This window comes from Salmo salar, chromosome ssa11, assembly GCF_905237065.1.
Source record: "Salmo salar chromosome ssa11, Ssal_v3.1, whole genome shotgun sequence".
In the NCBI taxonomy this organism is placed as follows: Eukaryota; Metazoa; Chordata; class Actinopteri; order Salmoniformes; family Salmonidae; genus Salmo; species Salmo salar.
This window is the reverse complement of record NC_059452.1, coordinates 40544925-40565343: the sequence shown is the minus strand read 5'-3', so window position 1 is coordinate 40565343 and position 20419 is coordinate 40544925. Positions and strand designations below refer to the sequence as shown.

General features: G+C 41.7%; 1 protein-coding gene across 1 annotated transcript in view; it reads left to right on the top strand.

The window, feature by feature from the left end:
• Positions 1-20419, top strand: part of LOC106591088 (integrin alpha-11) — a 140034-nt gene that overhangs the window by 20906 nt on the left and 98709 nt on the right. Inside the window, exons 2-8 of the mRNA XM_045689552.1 lie at positions 2105-2216; positions 17572-17681; positions 18613-18704; positions 19090-19204; positions 19370-19497; positions 19711-19859; positions 20141-20285. Of these exons, the coding sequence (XP_045545508.1) occupies positions 2105-2216; positions 17572-17681; positions 18613-18704; positions 19090-19204; positions 19370-19497; positions 19711-19859; positions 20141-20285 (851 nt within the window). The remainder of the gene's footprint in view (positions 1-2104; positions 2217-17571; positions 17682-18612; positions 18705-19089; positions 19205-19369; positions 19498-19710; positions 19860-20140; positions 20286-20419) is intronic.

The following is a 20419-nucleotide window of genomic DNA, read 5'->3' as shown; positions in this document are numbered from 1 at the left end:
AGTTTTCAAGACATACTGTACATCTCAAAATACAGAAATACAGTCGGTATGATGCATTTTGTATACCGGCCGTATTTCTGTATTTAAAGAAAATAAGTTAATATTGTTTTTCTGTGGAGTTTTCCTTTAATATACTTTGTATACAGTATGTCAATTTAAATGAGCAGGATGTAAATATCCATGTAACCTGCTACATGATTTCAACATCCAGTCTTCTGCACTGTAACGTGAATGATCATCTTCAATATAGCTACTACCGCTTATCTTCACACAAAACCTTCAGCCATCCATCCACCCCTTTCAATATGACTACTACCGCTTCTCCTCACACAAAACCTTCAGCCATCCATCCACCCCTTTCAATATGACTACTACCACTTCTCCTCACACAAAACCTTCAGCCATCCATCCACCCCTTTCAATATGACTACTACCACTTCTCCTCACACAAAACCTTCAGCCATCCATCCACCCCTTTCAATATGACTACTACCGCTTCTCCCCACACAAAACCTTCAGCCATCCATCCACCCCTTTCAATATGACTACTACCGCTTCTCCTCACACAAAACCTTCAGCCATCCATCCACCCCTTTCAATATGACTACTACCGCTTCTCTTCACACAAAACCTTCAGCCATCCATCCACCCCTTTCAATATGACTACTACCGCTTCTCCTCACACAAAACCTTCAGCCATCCATCCACCCCTTTCAATATGACTACTACCACTTCTCCCCACACAAAACCTTCAGCCATCCATCCACCCCTTTCAATATGACTACTACCACTTCTCTTCACACAAAACCTTCAGCCATCCATCCACCCCTTTCAATATGACTACTACCACTTCTCCCCACACAAAACCTTCAGCCATCCATCCACCCCTTTCAATATGACTACTACCGCTTCTCTTCACACAAAACCTTCAGCCATCCATCCACCCCTTTCAATATGACTACTACCACTTCTCCTCACACAAAACCTTCAGCCATCCATCCACCCCTTTCAATATGACTACTACCGCTTCTCCTCACACAAAACCTTCAGCCATCCATCCACCCCTTCCACCCACCCTCACGCAGACTGAGCAATGTCAATCAAACTCAGTGACAGACAGCTCTACTGTTTACCTACAGCCCCTACAGTGTAAAATATCTGCTTGCCTTTCGGGACAAGGCTCTGTTTACAGTGAGCAATTATCATTCTGACATGACATCACGAGACCTCCATGGCTATGTTTGTTTCTGTACGAGATACTTAAGGTGCTGGAGTCCAGGTGTCATGGCCTAGAGATATTCCAAGGGAAAATTCTATAGTTTTCTTGGATCAGAGGCATCAGCGGTAGCCTGTTTTCAATAGCACCTTAGAGGCTGCTGCCTATATACATAGACTTGAAATCACTGGCCACTTTAATAATGGAACACTAGTCAATTTAATAATAATTTGTACATATTTTGCATTACTCATCTTATTTGTATATAATGTATTCTATTCTATTCTACTGTATTTTAGTCAATGCCGCTCCAACATTGCTAGTCCAAATATTTATATATTTTTAATTCCATTCCTTTACTTTAGATTTGTGTGTATTGTTGTGAAATTGTTAGAAATTACTCACTAGATATTACTACACTGTTGGAGCTAGAAACACAAGCATTTCGCTACACCTGCAATAACATCTGCTAAACATGTGTATGTGACCAATACAATTTGACTTGATTTGATTTGAATATCAAGACAAGACGAACACCCTCTCTGGCATGCTATCTCTGTATTCTTCTTGCACAAGGTGGTTACAAAGTCAGCATCAAAATGGCCGCCTTCCGGCTAATTATAGCTGTGATGCTCTTGGTACCGTTGGGTGAAAGTCTCAAACCCACGCATGTCCTGTTTCTGATGAAACTCCCATCTATCGCTTCGAGTTTGTGTAACTTGGCTGATGTTTATGTTTTAACCAGCATGAAGTCTTTCTGCTGCACTTCAGGTCACAGGCAAAAAACTACAGTTTTTTCGGGAAATGTCTGTTGTAGCCAGTAAATATAATGTGCTGTCCAAGCATGCTATTAATGGCATGTGTTTGCCTTGCTGTGTTTGTTTCCAGGGCTCCATGATGGTTTCAACATTGACACCAAGAACCACAGGATCATCAAAGGTCCCAAGCAGGCCCAATTTGGATACACTGTGCAGCAGCACGTTGCCGGGGGACAAAAGTGGTAAGACGATTATTTACATTTTATACAACGGGTGGGTCAAATCCTGAATGCTGATTGGTTAAAACCGCATTCCAGCCGATGTCTATTCCACAAGTTAATACCGGCTAAATATATGACGTTAAAATGCCTATTTACTCTGTTCCATCTGACTGCGCAATCCACTGTCTCATCAGCCCAGCCACGCAATTTATAAACTTGATCTCCACCATAAAAAGCATCTAGAGCTCACATTTCTTTTAGACTGACGTTTTGTATAAACCTTGCTGCCTGTCTCTCCAAAATTTGCAACATTGTTTCAATATTCAAATTGGATCTCCAGCTGTACCATAGTAATGAACGTGTCAGTAGTCGGGATGAGACAGACAGGCAGGCAATGTTTCTCAGCCAGTCGAAATCATGAATCAGCTAGCATCATTTGTATGGATATATACAAAGGAATGTCAACTGAAAAAAGATCCAACAAACTGAAGTGTAACTAGTTTGCTGTCTTTCCAGCTTCAGTTTGAAGTGATTGTGTTAGCTGTGTTGTTAGCTTGCTCCTCTACCACATTATCACTTAAATGTGTGTTTCTCATTTACTTGATGTACTTTGTCACTTCACTGACTTTCAACTGCTTTGAGGTGAGGTACTGTAAGCATGCTTTAAGGACTCTGCTAACAGGGGTCTTGCCACAGCTTTTAATTTACACTGTGATGTGAAATGCTAAGCCAAACATAGCTAAATATACAAACACAACTCTTGGGTTGCTGACTCTCCAGGTCCATATAGTACTGTCTCAGAATCTAAAAGACGAGGTGAATTTCAAACAATCCCCAAAGTGACTACTGAGAGAATCTGTTTGGGTGCATTGTTTTAACTATTCGGAGGTAACAACCTCCTCACGTTGCAGAGAGCGATGGTTAAAGTCAGGTAAAAGATGAAGCAGATTTACTGTTCAACGTCTCCCAGTGCTGACACACACAGCATTGTTACTGTCTGTCTCGGGTCTCTGGAGCCAGACAGGGAGATGTATCCGTTTCACTGCCAGGAAAGACAGCGAGCCATTTCTCCTGTAGTGTGGATTTGCCTGTCATGATTTGTGCCTTGCAACACAAATTTAGCTCCTGAGTCGGACTTTCACATTCATCATATTACCTCATAGCAGACACTGACTGGTTCTAAACACGTTTAGGCCAACTGGCACTGCGGTGATTGGGATTCATCGCTGGCATACTTTGTACGTCTGCTGGCCAGGGCTACACTGGAGCGACGCCCAGTTCCAGCTGTGTGTGCTGATGTGCGCGCACACACACACGCACACGCACACGCACACACACACACACACACACACACGCACACGCACACGCACACACACACACATTTATCCACATTCTTTCATTGAATTTAGACTTGGGAAACCAGGTACGTTCTCCTGTATCATCATGTGGTTTATTACCAATGTGTAAATACATAGAGTCAGTGGGAAGGTGTACAACATAGCTAAATAAACAAACAAAAATACTCAAATAAATAAATAAATTAAGAAAATAAAATATTGTCTACAAATAAGGCATAACTTAAGCTATTAGGTCTTCTAATAGCTCTAATTCAATAATCAATTTCAGGAGTCTTTTTGCCCCTTATACATTTCAATGTCTCTAAGTAATTTAGTCATTCTTTTAGAAAAACAATAAGCAAAGGCTGTGTTTTTATGCATTTACTTTTATGAATATAAAATGTACCAAAAATAAGTAGAACATTCAATAGAAAATTCTATGTTCTTATCTTCCATTATTATACAGAAAGTTACGTTATATCTATTAAACTGGGTTATTGGAAAGATTTTTGTTTCTAACCAGACATACATGTTTTTTTTATACCGGCTGCATTTCTGTATTTTCTAAGTGATATATCTTAAACACTTGATTGCTGACATTCATTTTTTGGGGGGGGATGTGTTGCTGTTAACACAAATTAAAACCAAATGGTCTGTTATTTACATGTCTGAGTCACAAACACATTTCCCTTCTTTAAACACATTCCCCTTGTCTAACACATTCCCCTTGTTTAAATACATTCCCCTTGTCTAACACATTCCCCTTGCTTAAATACATTCCCCTTGTCTAACACATTCCCCTTGCTTAAATACATTCCCCTTGTCTAACACATTCCCCTTGTCTAACACATTCCCCTTGTTTAAATACATTCCCCTTGTCTAACACATTCCCCTTGTTTAAATACATTCCCCTTGTCTAACACATTCCCCTTGCTTAAATACATTCCCCTTGTCTAACACATTCCCCTTGTCTAACACATTCCCCTTGTTTAAATACATTCCCCTTCTCTAACACATCCCCCTTGTTTAAATACATTCCCCTTGTCTAACACATTCCCCTTGTCTAATACATTCCCCTTGTCTAATACATTCCCCTTGTCTAATACATTCCCCTTGTTTAAATACATTCCCCTTGTTTAAATACATTCCCCTTGTCTAACACATTCCCCTTGTCTAATACATTCCCCTTGTCTAATACATTCCCCTTGTCTAATACATTCCCCTTGTTTAAATACATTCCCCTTGTTTAAATACATTCCCCTTGTCTAACACATTCCCCTTGTCTAACACATTCCCCTTGTTTAAATACATTCCCCTTGTCTAACACATTCCCCTTGTCTAACACATTCCCCTTGTTTAAATACATTCCCCTTGTTTAAATACAGAACATGTTCATTTCCAGTATTAATTTTACAGGACTGTTGTTGGTTAAATCTTTATTTATCTATATTTGTGTGTATATATTGTGTGCAGTTTACCTGCACACAATATTTGATACAGTATTATGTATGATTGTAGAATCCAAAAAGCTTTTTAAAAGCTTAACTTTGCAAAAGCGAAAAGGACAGACATTATTTGCAATAAGGATCACGTGACATCACTGAGTACAGATTTCTCAATACAGTGACACCAGTGTGTATACAGCCCCATGGTGAGATGGATATGGTATTTTATGTCTCTGCATGACAACTCACCCATGCTCTCTTGCCGTGTGTGTGTGTGTGTGTGTGTGTGTGTGTGTGTGTGTGTGTGTGTGTGTGTGTGTGTGTGTGTGTGCGCTGTAACGAGACAGGAGCGGGAGCAGTGCATGTTACCATGGTGCTAGTTGGAGCTACAAGATGAAGAAGAGCGATTGCAGTTGACAAGCGCAGTATAGTAGAGCATATGTTTCACTGGATTGGACTTTAATCAGATGCTCTGATAGAGAATGAAATGGCAGGCCAACCATGTCAGACAAGATTCACAATATGAAGTAGACATTCTTAGTCGACATGATCGACATGCTAACTTAGACTTATGCTTGGGACACTGTCAGGCACAAAACCCACAGAAACACTGAAAATCCAGTGTATTTATGGCGTAGAACGCTGCTCAGTCTACCATGCCTACTTGTCCCATAGAAAAAGGTCTCATGAGGTTGACATGTGAGGAATATGGCTCTCAAGAGAGGACTCACACGTCTGAGGTAACTGTGCGCTGAGACAGATAAACACAGACATTTTGGAATGAGGCACAACAACTTTGGCTGTGTTCTTCATAAACAACATGGCTCCAGGAGTAATACAGTTTGGAATGGGATTCATGGACGTCCTTCCAGGGTTTACAGCATTTCATATTCCAATGCAAGTCCATTACAAGTATAATGCTGTGAAACTATATTCAAAATGACTTTTTGTTAAACTGAGGAAACTTTTGTTGGGATTATCTAGAAAAGACATGGTTTATCCTTCGCTCGGGGGCTACGCTAAAACATCAGCGATTGTTCCACAGTAACCACACATTAGTTACACGTTAATAAAGGCTGAATAACACTGTAATAACACGTTAATTAAGGCTCAATTACACTGTAATAACATGTTAAAAGGTTGGATAACACTGTAATGACACGTTAATAAAGGCTGGATAACACTCTAATAACACGTTAATAAAGGCTGGATAACACTGTAATAACACATTAATAAAGGCTGGATTACAGTGTAATAACACGTTAATAAAGGATGATAACACTAATAACATGTTAATTAAGGCTCAATTACACTGTAATAACATGTTAAAAGGTTGGATAACACTGTAATAACACGTTAATAAAGGCTGGATAACACTCTAATAACACGTTAATAAAGGCTGGATAACACTGTAATAACACGTTAATAAAGGCTGGATTACAGTGTAATAACACGTTAATAAAGGCTGAATAACACTGTAATAACACGTTAATTAAGGCTCAATTACACTGTAATAACATGTTAAAAGGTTGGATAACACTGTAATAACACGTTAATAAAGGCTGGATAACACTAATAACACATTAATAAAGGCTGGATAACACTGTAATAACACGTTAATAAAGGCTGGATTACAGTGTAATAACACGTTAATAAAGGCTGGATAACACTGTAATAACATGTTAAAAAAGGTTGGATAACACTAATAACACATTAATAAGGCTGGATAACACTGTAATAACACATTAATTAAGGCTGGATTACACTGTAATAACACATTAATAAAGGCTGGATAACACTGTAATAACATGTTAATAAAGGCTGGATAACACTGTAATAACACATTAATAAAGGCTGGATTACACTGTAATAACACATTAATAAAGGCTGGATAACACTGTAATTACACGGTTAATAAAGTCTGGATTACACTGTAATAACATGGTTAATAAAGGCTGGATTACACTGTAATAACATGTTAATAAAGGCTGAATTACACTGTAATAATGTTAATAAAGGCTGAATTACACTGTAATAACATGTTAATAAAGGCTGGATAACACTGTAATAACACGGTTAATAAAGGCTGATAACACTGTAATAACACGGTTAATAAAGGCTGGATAACACTGTAATAACACATTAATAAAGGCTGGATTACAGTGTAATAACACATTAATAAAGGCTGGATTACACTGTAATAACACATTGATACATGCTGAATAACACTGTAATAACAAACTCTAACCACTATGACCCACTTCCCTACTATAGAGACTCTCTTAAGGCTCGCACACGTCACACCAAATCTGTCTCTAATGTTCGTCTGCCGATCGTTCAGCATGCTGTTTTAGGTACCACCTGCTGGAGACATCTAACTGCTAAATTTGTCACGGGATTCTACATGTAAAATCTGTGAGCACTCTGTTTACAAATTACCTTCAGAGGTGCTAAGAACTGTCGGCCAGCAAACGCTATTGGTGCGTCTGAGCCCTTAGGGCCCGGTAGCAGCTCCCAGGCCGGCCCACAGCCGACCCAGTCAGTTACTGATTTCAGGAGCATAGCGGGGGAGTGTTTTAATGGTGATGGTTGGAGGGAAGTTGGCAACACTAGCTAGTCAGCTGTGGTTTGTGTAGCAAAGGAGTCCAAGGGTATGAAGGGAGTGTGTGAGCTTCTCCCTGCTTCATCGTGAGGCGAAAGACAGAAGTCTTCCATCTGTTCAATCTTCAGGACCCTGAAGACTGCTTTCACATCATCTTAGTGTGTCAGCCAGGGTGACGGACCAGAATTGAACCTCACAACTGTTGCCAGCATAGTTAATCAATAAAATGGTGGCAGCATTGCTCAGGTTTGATTTGAGTAATTTCACATGTATCTTGAGGAAACGTTTGCTGTCACTGTTCTTTGTATTTCCTAGCCCATGAGACACAAATATGACTAGCTAACACTGGATGTCTACAAACTTCTACAATGATTGACCTACATCACTACACACCGTTAGAGACACAGCTGTTACCTTGTGTGAGACACTGACCTCAGTGCAATATTTGCAATATACAGTGCTTGATGATTTAATATAGAGTCATCTTTTTAAAGGATTGTAACATTGTATCCAATTGTTTTTCTTCTTCTTCTTCTTCATGGTGGTTGGCAATCACTCTTGGTTTCAGTAACGTCCACTAGATTATATAGTGTTGGGTTGACGTCCACTAGATTATATAGTGTTGGGTTGACGTCCACTAGATTATATAGTGTTGGGTTGACGTCCACTAGATTATATAGTGTTGGGTTGACGTCCACTAGATTATATAGTGTTGGGTTGACGTCCACTAGACTATATAGTGTTGGGTTGACGTCCACTAGACTATATAGTGTTGGGTTGACGTCCACTAGACTATATAGTGTTGGGTTGACGTCCACTATACTATATAGTGTTGGGTTGACGTCCACTAGACTATATAGTGTTGGGTTGACATCCACTAGAGTACTTTTGGGTGTCAGGGAAAATGTATGGAGTAGAAAGTACATTCTTTTCTTTATGAATGCAGTGAAGTAAAAGTTGCCAAAAATATCAATAGTAAAGTACAGATACTCCCAAAAATGACTTAAGTACTGCTTTAAAGTATTTTTACTTAAGTACTTCACACCACTGGGAAGAGCTTCAGATGGATAATGATGACTAGACCTCCACTAGAAGAATAGTGTTGGGTAGACAGCCACTAGATGGATAGTGTTGGGTAGACCTCCACTTGATGGATAATGTTGACTAGACCGCCACTAGAAGAATAGTGTTGGGTAGACATCCAGTAGATAGATAGTGTTGGGTAGACGTCCACTGGATGGATAGTGTTGGGTAGACATCCACTAGATGGATAGTGTTGGGTAGACATCCACTAGATGGATAATGTTGACTAGACCTCCACTAGAAGAATAGTGTTGGGTAGACATCCACTAGATGGATAATGTTGGGTAGACGTCCAGTAGATAGATAGTGTTGGGTAGACGTCCAGTAGATATATTGTGTTGGGTAGACATCCAGTAGATATATAGTGTTGGGTAAACCTCCACTAGATGGATAGTGTTGGGTAGACATCCACTAGATGGATAATGTTGGGTAGACATCCACTAGATGGATAGTGTTAGGTAGACGTCCACTAGATGGATAGTGTTGGGTAAACGTCCACTAGATGGATAGTGTTGGGTAGACGTCCACTAGATGGATAGTGTTGGGTAGACGTCCACTAGATGGATAGTGTTGGGTAGACATCCACTAGATGGATAATGTTGGGTAGACATCCACTAGATGGATAGTGTTGGGTAGACCTCCACTAGATGGCTAGTGTTGGGTAGACCTCCACTAGATGGTTAGTGTTGGGTAGACCTCCACTAGATGGATAATGTTGGGTAGACGTCCACTAGATGGATAGTGTTGGGTAGACATCACTAGATATATAGTGTTGGGTAGACGTCCAGTACATATATAGTGTTAGGTAGACCTCCACTAGATGTATAATGTTGGGTAGACATCCACTAGATGGATAGTGTTGGGTAGACCTCCACTAGATGGATAATGTTGGGTAGACGTCCAGTAGATAGATAGTGTTGGGTAGACATCCAGTAGATATATAGTGTTGGGTAAACCTCCACTAGATGGAGTGTTGGGTAGACGTCCACTAGATGGATAGTGTTGGGTAAACGTCCACTAGATAGATAGTGTTGGGTAGACCTCCACTAGATGGATAGTGTTGGGTAGACGTCCACTAGATGGATAATGTTGGGTAGACATCCACTAGATGGATAATGTTGGGTAGACGTCCACTAGATGAATAGTGTTGGGTAGACGTCCACCAGATGGATAGTGTTGGGTAGACGTCCACCAGATGGATAGTGTTGGGTACACATCCACCAGATGGATAGTGTTGGGTACACATCCACCGGATGGTTAGTGTTGGGTAGACCTCCACTAGATGGATAGTGTTGGGTAGACATCCACTAGATGGATAGTGTTGGGTAGACATCCACCAGATGGATAGTGTTGGGTACACATCAACTGGATGGTTAGTGTTGGGTAGACTTATCAGAGATGCGTGCCACTCAGGAATCCACTCTCTGGTCACTAGGCAGTGGGTAAGCTGGCCTGTGTTTAGTCCAAGACCCCCAGCACCTGGACCACTGCCCCAGATATCAATCAGCTGAAACCTGAATGCAGTAGCATGCCTGTGATGTGGGAAGCAGAACCCCAGCACCTGGACCACTGCCCCAGATATCAATCAACTGAAACCTGAACGCAGTAGCATGCCTGTGATGTGGGAAGTAGACCCCCAGTTAACACAGCTCGCATTGTGTAAATGTCACGGGTCGTAGTCTTGGCCTTTTTTCAAGGAGTGATGAATGAGTCTGTGATGCCAGGAATTCAGCGGGTAGTGAAGGTTTGAAAAGGGGTACTGAAGTTGAGTTTTTTCAATGTTGACATGTGTCTTTGATGTAGCAGACAGCTCCCCGTTAGAGAACCGTGTGTGTTCACCAATGTCATGACACTTTTGTGGAATGCTGTGGCACCGTGGGTGACCTAAGAGGTGAGACTTTCACTGTTCTTATAGGTGTCACTGTGTACATTGTCTGGTATTTGTGTCTGTCTATGTGTCTGGCTGTCTGTCTGTCTATGTCTGTCTGTCTGTTTGGCAAACAAGAAAGTAAAAAATATAATTGACATTTGAAGGATGCCTCAACACTTTAGTGTCCGTTCACTGTAAGGTTAAAAAGACTTGTGGAAAGAGACGGTCCCACTTTATGTGGATAGTCCCATATAGATACTCCACAGATGGTCACACTATCAACAAACTATCTGTTGATGATGAGCAACTGCTTGGACTTGGTTAGAAAGAGTTGATATTGTAAAATATCCTCCGTGTTATATCACCTTCTCAAGAAACAATAGACTGAAGAAACCCTGAACTCAGCAGATGTGCTATGAAGATTCCCAAGATACTGTAAGAAGTAAAGCTTTTTTCCACAGAAACTCCACAGAAAACCCATTGTTCCACAGACACTTTATTACATTGTCCCAAGATGGGTTCTTGCTCAAGCCAGTCTACTGACATATACTGTAGAGGTCAGGTAGTGCTATTTTCTACTGTTAGTCCTCAGGAAGGCAATCTGAACTTTCTGGGTCATAAAACGCTCGTTTATAGTCATTTTCAAGCTGAGTGAGACTGTGATGTTGTTCCTATCCAAATACCAAGCTGAGCTTTCAAGAAAATCAGACAGCTCTTTGTAAGACGGGAAAAAGTCGGCAGAGCTTTGGTATTTGGCACAGAGGCTTATGGGCAATGTCAGTAATTGTTACAATTTAAATTCCTTTGAATGCTCCCCCAAATTGAAAGTCCTTGAGGGGAAACCATCATGTTGCAAATCACATGATTTGGAAAACAATGTAGCTGAAAGCTTATAATGACTCTCCATAATTCAATATCTAGTTAAAATACACTGTTAACATGGGGTTGCCATTTCAAGAATGCCTGTTTGTCCCACGTGTCCGTCCAGGACTGTTTGAAGAGTAGCCCCATGTGAGAGCGCTGTGGGGATAAATGGGCACACGTACCGGTTTCTCCTCCACACCTCCATACCTCCCACTGTCTCTTCTTTCTGTTTGTTTTCCTGCCATGGCACCGGGTCGCTCCAGCTGAGACTTGACATTTCACCTTGGCGTGGTCACGAGTCACGCAACACTTGGAGACACAGGGAGTCTAAGAAGTTCTTCAGCTTTTCCTCAGGCGCTCCTCAGCCGTTCTTCAGCCAATTCACAGCCAATCCTCAGTGGTTCAGTTGAAATACTGTTGCCTGTTATCTGAACCTTCAGCTTTCATTGAAAGTTGAACCTGATGTTGTTGAAGCTGAAGGACAAAGCTAAAGACTTAATTAACAAGCATGAGTATACTGTATAGTTTTTGACACCCGCATTGTGTGAACGCTATGGACCTTCTACTATATTCTACGTTGAGCAAGCTTTTTAGTCCAGGACTATGCTTAATCTGGTTCCGGCAAACCTACAAATCTTATGTCCTCTTTGCTTAAAGTTGGTCTGGACGTCTTGGTTGAAAGATGCTAATCTTACCGCAGAGTTATTAGGTTATGTAATGACTTGACAGAGCTCTTATGAAACATAGAGTGCAAGTTGCTGAGTACTTTGGGGATTGGCAAATTTGGGCCAAAACCGTTCTGATCCTGTCTACGTACACACATGGAATGTGATGAGAGAGCAATGTCATTGAAGTTGCACAGAGTCTCATGTTAAGGGCAGAGGTATGGTTTCATAGCATAAATACCTCTCCTTCCTCCACCAAATGTGAAAGACATTAGCTCATTCATGCTTCGGATTTGGTATGGCGCTTCCACAAACCCCAAATCCTGCATTCCTCAATTTATTTATTTTATTTATTTCACAAGTTAGGCTAGTTGAGAACAAGTTCTCATTTACAACTGCGGCCTGGCCAAGATAAAGCAAAGCAGTGTGACACAAACAACAGAGTTACACATGGAATAAACAAAAGTAGTCAATAACACAGTAGAAAAGTCTATATACAGTGTGTGCAAATGAGGTAGGATTAGGGAGGTAAGGCAATAAATAGGCCATAGTGGCGAAATAATTACAATTTAGCAATTAAACACTAGAGTGATAGATGTGCAGAAGATGAATGTGCAAGTAGAGATACTGGGGTGCAAAGGAGCAAAAATAAATAAATAAATAACAGTATGGAGATGAGGTAGTTGGATGGGCTATTTACAGATGGGCTATGTACAGGTGCAGTGATCTGTGAGCTGCTCTGACAGCTGGTGCTTAAAGTTAGTGAGGGATATATGAGTCTCCAGCTTCAGTGATTTTTGTAGTTTGTTCCAGACATTGGAAGCAGAGAACTGAAAGGAAAGGCGGCCAAAGGAGAAATTGGCTTTGGGGGTGACCAGTGAAATATACTTGCTGGAGCGCGTGCTACGGGTGGATGCTGTTATGGTAACCAGTGAGCTGAGATAAGGCGGGGCTCAATAACTGAGAGAATACGTCCGGGCGTCCATTTAGGGTCAGGTTATTTTGTTTATACCAGCATTACCTTATCCACAATGATGCTACATGGCTGACCTTAATGAATGTTCAGCGATGATTGTTTTAACAGCTCTTCATGAGACTGACTGGGAGTTAAAGGAGACCTTCAAGTCAAAAGGAAACAATGGGTCCCATTTCTCTGAAGGTAGCCATGTCCCAGCCTGAACTCTCTCAGTCTACAGTATCACACTGTGCCAGAGGACAGCAGTAACCTCAGCAATAATCATCCTATTCATAGCTATGAAAATATGAGCACTGCTGGAGCTCCAGAGGTGAAAATCATTTCCAGAGTCTGTGAGACTTGGACAGTTGATCCCAGACACAGTCCCCTCGCCACTAGTGTGTGTCTCAGCCTGGCTGCCATAGACTGCATGTGCAGCCCAGTTAACAGCTTCACTCTTTGGCTACGATCTGAATTGTTGCACATCTTTTATATATCTCTCTCTCTTCAATATAAATAAATACACTTGGGAAATTTGATAGTTTTTGAAGGAAGCTGAGCAATCTTTTAGGTTTGAGTCATATTTCTCGACATTTCCTACATGCTACATTTTACATTAAGAGCATCTGCTAAATGACTTATCTAGAGCATCTTACAGTTAGTGCATTCATCATATGATAGCTAGGTGGGAAAACCACATACCTCAGTCAGAGTAAGTATACTGAACAAAAACAACATGCAACAACTTTACTGAGTTACAGCTCATATATGGAAATCTGTCAATTGAAATAAATTCATTAGTCCCTAATCTATGGATTTCACAGGACTGAGTAGGAGCGGTGCCATGGGTGGGGCAGGGAGGGTATAGGCCCACCCATTGGGGAGCCAGGCCCAGCCAATCAAAACAAGTTTTTCCACACAATAAAATGGCTATATAACAGATATACTCATTTTCATCAGCTGTCCAGGTGGCTGGTCACAGACGATCCCACAGGTGAAGAAGCAGGATGTGGAGGGCCTGGGCTGGCATGGTTACACATGGCCTGCGGTTGTGAGGCCGGTTGGACGTACTGGCAAATTGTCTAAAATGACGCTGGAGGTGGCTTGTAGTAGAGAAATTAACATGCAATTCACTTGTAACCGCTCTGGTGGACATTCCTGCAGTCAACCTTCAAATTGCATGCTCCCTCAACTTGAGACATCTGTGGCGTTGTGTGACAAAACTGCACATTTTAGAGTGGCCTTCTATTGTCCCCAGCACAAGGTGCACTTCGGTAATGATCATGCTGTTTAACTTCTTGATATGCCACACCTGTCAGGTGGATGGATTATCTTGGCAAAGGAAAAACACTCACTAAGATGGATGTAAACAAATTTGTGCACAAAATTTGAGAGAAATGAACTTCGTGCGTATGAAACATTTCTGGGATCTTTTTTTTTCAGCTCATGAAACCTGAGACCAACACTTTACATGTAGTGTTTATATTTTTTGTTCAGTATACATTTTTCCTCAATAAAGTAGCTATCAGAAAGGTCAGTGCTCATAAGGTACCTTATTCAAAGACATACAAAGCTTCCGTTTCAGTTGACATGACCTGCACTTATGATACCAGTGTTACGCACACCTCTTGGAGGAACGCAACACCCTGCTACACTCAACTCCCCGTGGAGTGTAAGAGGTATGTAATTGTAGGTGCAAGTAAGGATGAAAGGCAGAGAATATTACCGTTTACTAGGAATTTAGGTGAGGTGAGGTGCCTTCCCCTCCCCCCAGGAACAAATGAAACAGAATAATACAAACTTAAAGTGAACAAGTTCAATAATCAAAAACACAGTCCTATTGGCACACGCATACCTCAGAAGTAGCAGCTACAAAATACTTTCACCAAAACTGTCTCTGCACAACAACCAACACAAAACATCCAAGAAGCTCTCACTTCCTGACAAAGGAACACTGGCTTTTCAAGCTACAGAAGGAGTCGCTAATTGCAGACAGCTGTGTCTCCTGACGAGAGGGCGGGGTCAGAACACCAATCTGAAATGGGGCCAACCAATCAGCTGCTTTGGACTTCAGAAAACCATTTCCTGAAATACACACATTCAAACACATACAACCCATAACAGAAACTGGGGAACGTAACACCAGTTTACTACTTGAATATTGTATGATGTCATAATCTCAAGAAACCTGTCGTAGTAGTTCTAGATGACCAAGGATGTTGATGTCAAGTGTCATGTTTTGTTTAGGTAACCATTATACCACCATTATGTATACCACACCACTAAAACGTTACCTCATAGGAACAATGTGATGGAGACATGTTTTAAAACTACAGAGGTTTATGTGGATGATCCATAACTCGAGGCAGTAAATTGATGGTGGTCTGGTTTTGCTATAAAGGGGTGTCAAGTGTTGGCAAGTAGCCTGTCGGGTCAAATCTACCGATGTGCCCCTTGAGCAAGGCTCTTAACCCTAATTGGATAAGAGCGCCTGCTAAATGACTAACATGTAAATGTTAAATGTAAATGTGGTCCCTTCCTTTTGGGACACCTCTGACCTGGTGAGTGAATTGCTCCTTTGCATGCCACTATCCTTTGTAGCCCAGGTGGTAAGGGTAGGTAACAACACATCCGCCATGCTGATCCTCAACACGGGGGCCCCTTAAGGATGCGTACTCAGTCCCTTCCTGTCCTCCCTGTTCACTCATGACTGCACGGCCAGGCACGGCAGGCACAACTCCAACACCATCATTAAGTTTGCAGATGACACAACAGTGGTAGGCCTGATCACCGACAACGATGAGACAGCCTATAGGGAGGAGGTCAGAGATCTGACTGTGTGGTGCAAGGACAAGAACCTCTCCCTCAACGTGATCAAGACAAAGGAGATTATTGTGGACTACAGAAAAAGGAGGACCGAGCACGCCCCCATTCTCATCAACGGGGCTGTAGTAGAGCAGGTTGAGAGCTTCAAGTTCCTTGGCATCCTAACATGGTCCAAGCACACCAAGACAATCGTGAAAAGGGAACGACAAAACTTTGGCATGGGTCCTCAGATCCTCAAAAGGTTCTACAGCTGCACCATCGAGAGCATGCTCTATTGTTTGTTACTTTAATTTGTTACTTTTTTGTAGGTATTTTCTTAAAACTGCATTGTTGGTTAGGGGCTTGTAAATAAGCATTTCACTGTAAGGTCTACAACAGTTGTATTCGGCGCATGTGGCAAGCACAATTTGATTTGATTTGATTTTGATTTGATTCGTCTTGGGCTACATATGTTTCTTGTGTTGACAGCTTAGGTTACTTTTAGAAGCTCTTGTAAAACAATATAACAATATATTGCATGATGGTAATCATGTGTTGGTGTCTGATCTAAAGATATCATATGCTAAACTTTGAGGAGATCTGTGTTTATGTATGAGGAGTATCAGGTGAAGTTTGTCATCACCTATAAGAACTTCATGTACCAAGACAATGTGTTAAAAGGTGAAACGTCAAGAGATAATCAAGAAAACCCATCTGCATTTTGTGTTTTCATCCTGTCACATAAACGTCTTGGCAACAGTCTCTTGTTCCTACCCAAGAATACAAAGAGCCCTTCTATCTCAGATACTTCAGGAGGCTTTTATCTGTCCACCCAGCCCTGACTTAAACACAGAGTGTTTTAAATGCTCCACCACATTAAGTAATCGAAAGCCTTCACTGACATCTACGACATTTACAAGATCATCCTGACCTGACACTGACGTCCAACCCCAAAGTCGAGTGACAAACTACCTTCCCCTGAGCTCTACGTCATGACCAAAGAACTCTGAGCCTGCTTGTGTTTCAGCCAAGGAGAACTCATGGTGACCCATGGTCAGAGAACATGTGGGTAGTATTTAGCCCCAAGGAAGTCATTCAGTCACACGTGTGTATCCGTCTAGCCGGTATGACCTCTTGCCTTCTCTATCTCTTTTTCTGTGTGTGTGTGTGTGTGTGTGTGTGTGTGTGTGTGTGTGTGTGTGTGTGTGTGTGTGTGTGTGTGTGTGTGAGAGAGAGAGAGAGAGAGAGAGAAGGAGAGGTTGAGAGAGAGCAAAAGAGAGAACACGAGAGAGAGTCTGCAGTCAGAGGAGAAGTTAACATGCTGAGAGAGAGAGCGAGAGAGAGAGAATCTTCCCAGGGTCAATGTGGAGTGGATCCAGTGTTTATAGGCCAGTGTGTTTATGTGCGTGTCAGTCTGGGGTCAGGGGAGAAGTCAACATGCTCCCACAGGAACACAGCCAGTCACAAACAAGGAAGATCACAAGTGTTTCAAATACCTGCTCTGATACTCATTGGGTGTGTGTTTGTTGAGTTAGCGAAGACATTCCAGTCAGATAAATCGTTGTAGCAGAGTTTAAATGCCATCTCTTTCACACCATTATATCTTATCAGATGAAACGTCATTAGGAGAAGTGCCTTCAATGTTATCACTATGTTTTTACAACGTCACAACTAATACTATTAATACAAAACAATTATAATATGCTATTCAGTTTTTGGGATTTCGACTGTCTTGTTTTGTGTTTCACAGGTTATTGGTGGGAGCTCCATATGAAACCAATGGTCACCACCAGACAGGGGATGTGTACAAATGCCCATTGGGCAAACGGTCCAATGGCAGCTGCTCCAAACTCAACCTAGGTACAGTATAACTATCAACTCTCACAGACTTGACATGTGCCTACTGTGCCTCATGAGATGGATGTGTGTGTGTTGTAGCCGTTAGAGTGTGTGCATATGTACGTGCCTTATATGTGTGTTCATAGGTTGTGTGAGAGTGGAATCTGGGGACCGTGCTGTTCATTCCACCTTTAACAGTTTATGTACATTTCCACGTCTGTATCCTCCTAGGCATCACGCCACACGTCCACACGTTTACTTAGATGAGACCTATCTGTACTGTGTTGTACAGAGAGACACAGCAAGATGTGTGAACTAGCTGGCAGATATTGTATGGTGTAGACACTGCTACGCCTGGCTTGACAACTTTAACGAACCTAGTTCCCAGAAGCTCTTTTCCTGCAGTCAAATTATCAAATCGCCCTCTAATGTTGTTAATATTTTTTCATAATTTCATAATTAATAAACATTATTTCAAAAAACCTGCTGAAAATCCAGTGTTTTATTATATTTCAGTCTTCTCTGATGTATATAATGTGTCATATTGGGACGCACAGACATTTCAGCTCTATATCTGACATGGTACAGATGTCTTCTTTTAACCCCATAACCATGTGTGTGAGGTGTCTACTTTTGTTTCAGACTAGATTTGTTTAAGACTACCAATAATCACTCTGTTACCCTGATTTAGCCCACTGCAGTAAAATGCTCTGGACACTGCCTCAAAGGACAGGTGTTTCGTCCTTTAGTTGGGAGATCTAGTATCATCTAGTATCACCTTCTTACTGCCATGTATAGTCAGTGGGTTTGCAGAAGCTTGTGAAGCGACTTGCCCGCAGGTACATAGCATAAGTGAAAAATATACGCAAAAGTCTTCAAAAGCTATAGAAACATCAAGCTGTTAGAATAAACATTGTTATTTCTTTGACACTGTCTTTTCTTGTTCCTCAAGGAAGGATATCTCTGACCAATGTCGCCGAGCGAAAAGACAAGATGAGGCTGGGGATGACGCTGACAACCAACCCCAAAGACAATAGCTTTGTGGTTAGTGATGAACACACAGTCTATCAAAAGTATGGCGTCATTATGTGTGGTTTCCACAGAGACTAACTTGGTGGTCAATTTCAGGGGTATGTGAAGAACAGTGGAGGCTGCTGAGAGGAGCGGCTCATAATAATGACTGGAACGGAGCAAATGGAATGGCATTAAACCATGGGTTTGATGTATGCGATATCATTCAACCTATTCCGCTCCAGCCATTACCATGAGCCCGTCCTCCTCAATTAAGATGCCACCATCCTCCTGTAGTGGCACAGGAACCACATTTTGTTTTTCTGATGACCTTTTCATCCAGCGTAGGCCCATGGTACACGGTACATGTCTCAAGGGTACTTGCTGTGCTGAATGTGTTTTCTTGTGTGTTGTACAGGTCTGTGGACCCCTATGGTCCTATGAGTGTGGCAGCTCATACTACAGCACTGGGATATGCTCTCGAGTCAACGCCAGCTTCAAATTCTCCAAAACCATAGCTCCAGCCTTCCAGAGTAAATACAGAGCATGCCCCTTTCCTGTTTGGCAATGTTTTATGGATCTTCTTCCATAAGTATAAGTCATTATTGATTGTAATGCATTAGACTGTTTCCCATTGCTCATCCGTAAAGGTTGCATTGATGGTGCAGTTCAGACATTATTGTGTCTTTCTCTGCTAGGGTGTGAGACCTACATGGATATAGTGATCGTTCTGGATGGTTCCAACTCCATCTACCCCTGGACGGAGGTGCAAGCCTTTCTTATCAACATTCTACAGAAGTTCTACATTGGACCAGGCCAGATACAGGTGAGTTATGGGAAATGTGTCGCTCTGGCTAACCTGGTTGAATTGCCTGTTATGCCCCAGTTTTCATGGTTCAACTCTAGGTCTGGAGTGCCAAAGGATGATGTTGTCTGAGTCTAAGTTGCTGATTAGTAGAATGAAAACCAGACGTGATTTGTCCCTCCAGACCTGGAGTTAAACAGCCCTGTTATAATGTATGTGAGTGATATTGTTCAGGTTGGAGTGGTGCAGTATGGGGAGAAGGTGGTGCATGAGTTCCATCTGAATGACTACAAGTCAGTGGAGGAGGTGGTGAAGAGAGCAAGCAACATCCACCAGAGAGGCGGAGAGGAAACCAACACGGCACTCGGCATCAACGTTGCTCGGTAAGACTCCCTAACTGATATGAAACTACATCAGCAATATCCCTAATATTGAATCAGTATAGTATTGAAAGTTGTCAATCTATTGTATCTCACAACAAATACAACTATAATGACATACAGTAAATTATTGTAAATGACACTAGGTAATAGTAATAGAAGACTATTAAAAAAACATTAAATACTGTATTTGTTACCTTATTCTGGGTTATTACTCAAATCCCACTTTTTGGCTATAAACTTTGAACCTTTCAAATATGAATTTAATAAATCACATGCCACAGCTCAGAAGCATTCAAGCGAGGAGCCCGACGAGGCGCCAAGAAGGTGATGATTGTGATCACTGACGGGGAGTCACATGACAGCCCTGACCTTCAACAGGCCATCGAGGACAGCGAGAAGGATGGCATCACCCGATATGCCATCGCTGTGAGTCACCCTCTCTGTCTCCTTCCTGTCCTCTCTCCTGCTACACCATCACTGTGAGTCACCGTCTCTGTCTCCTTCCTGTCCTCTCTCCTGCTACACCATTACTGTGAGTCACCCTCTCTGTCTCCTTCCTG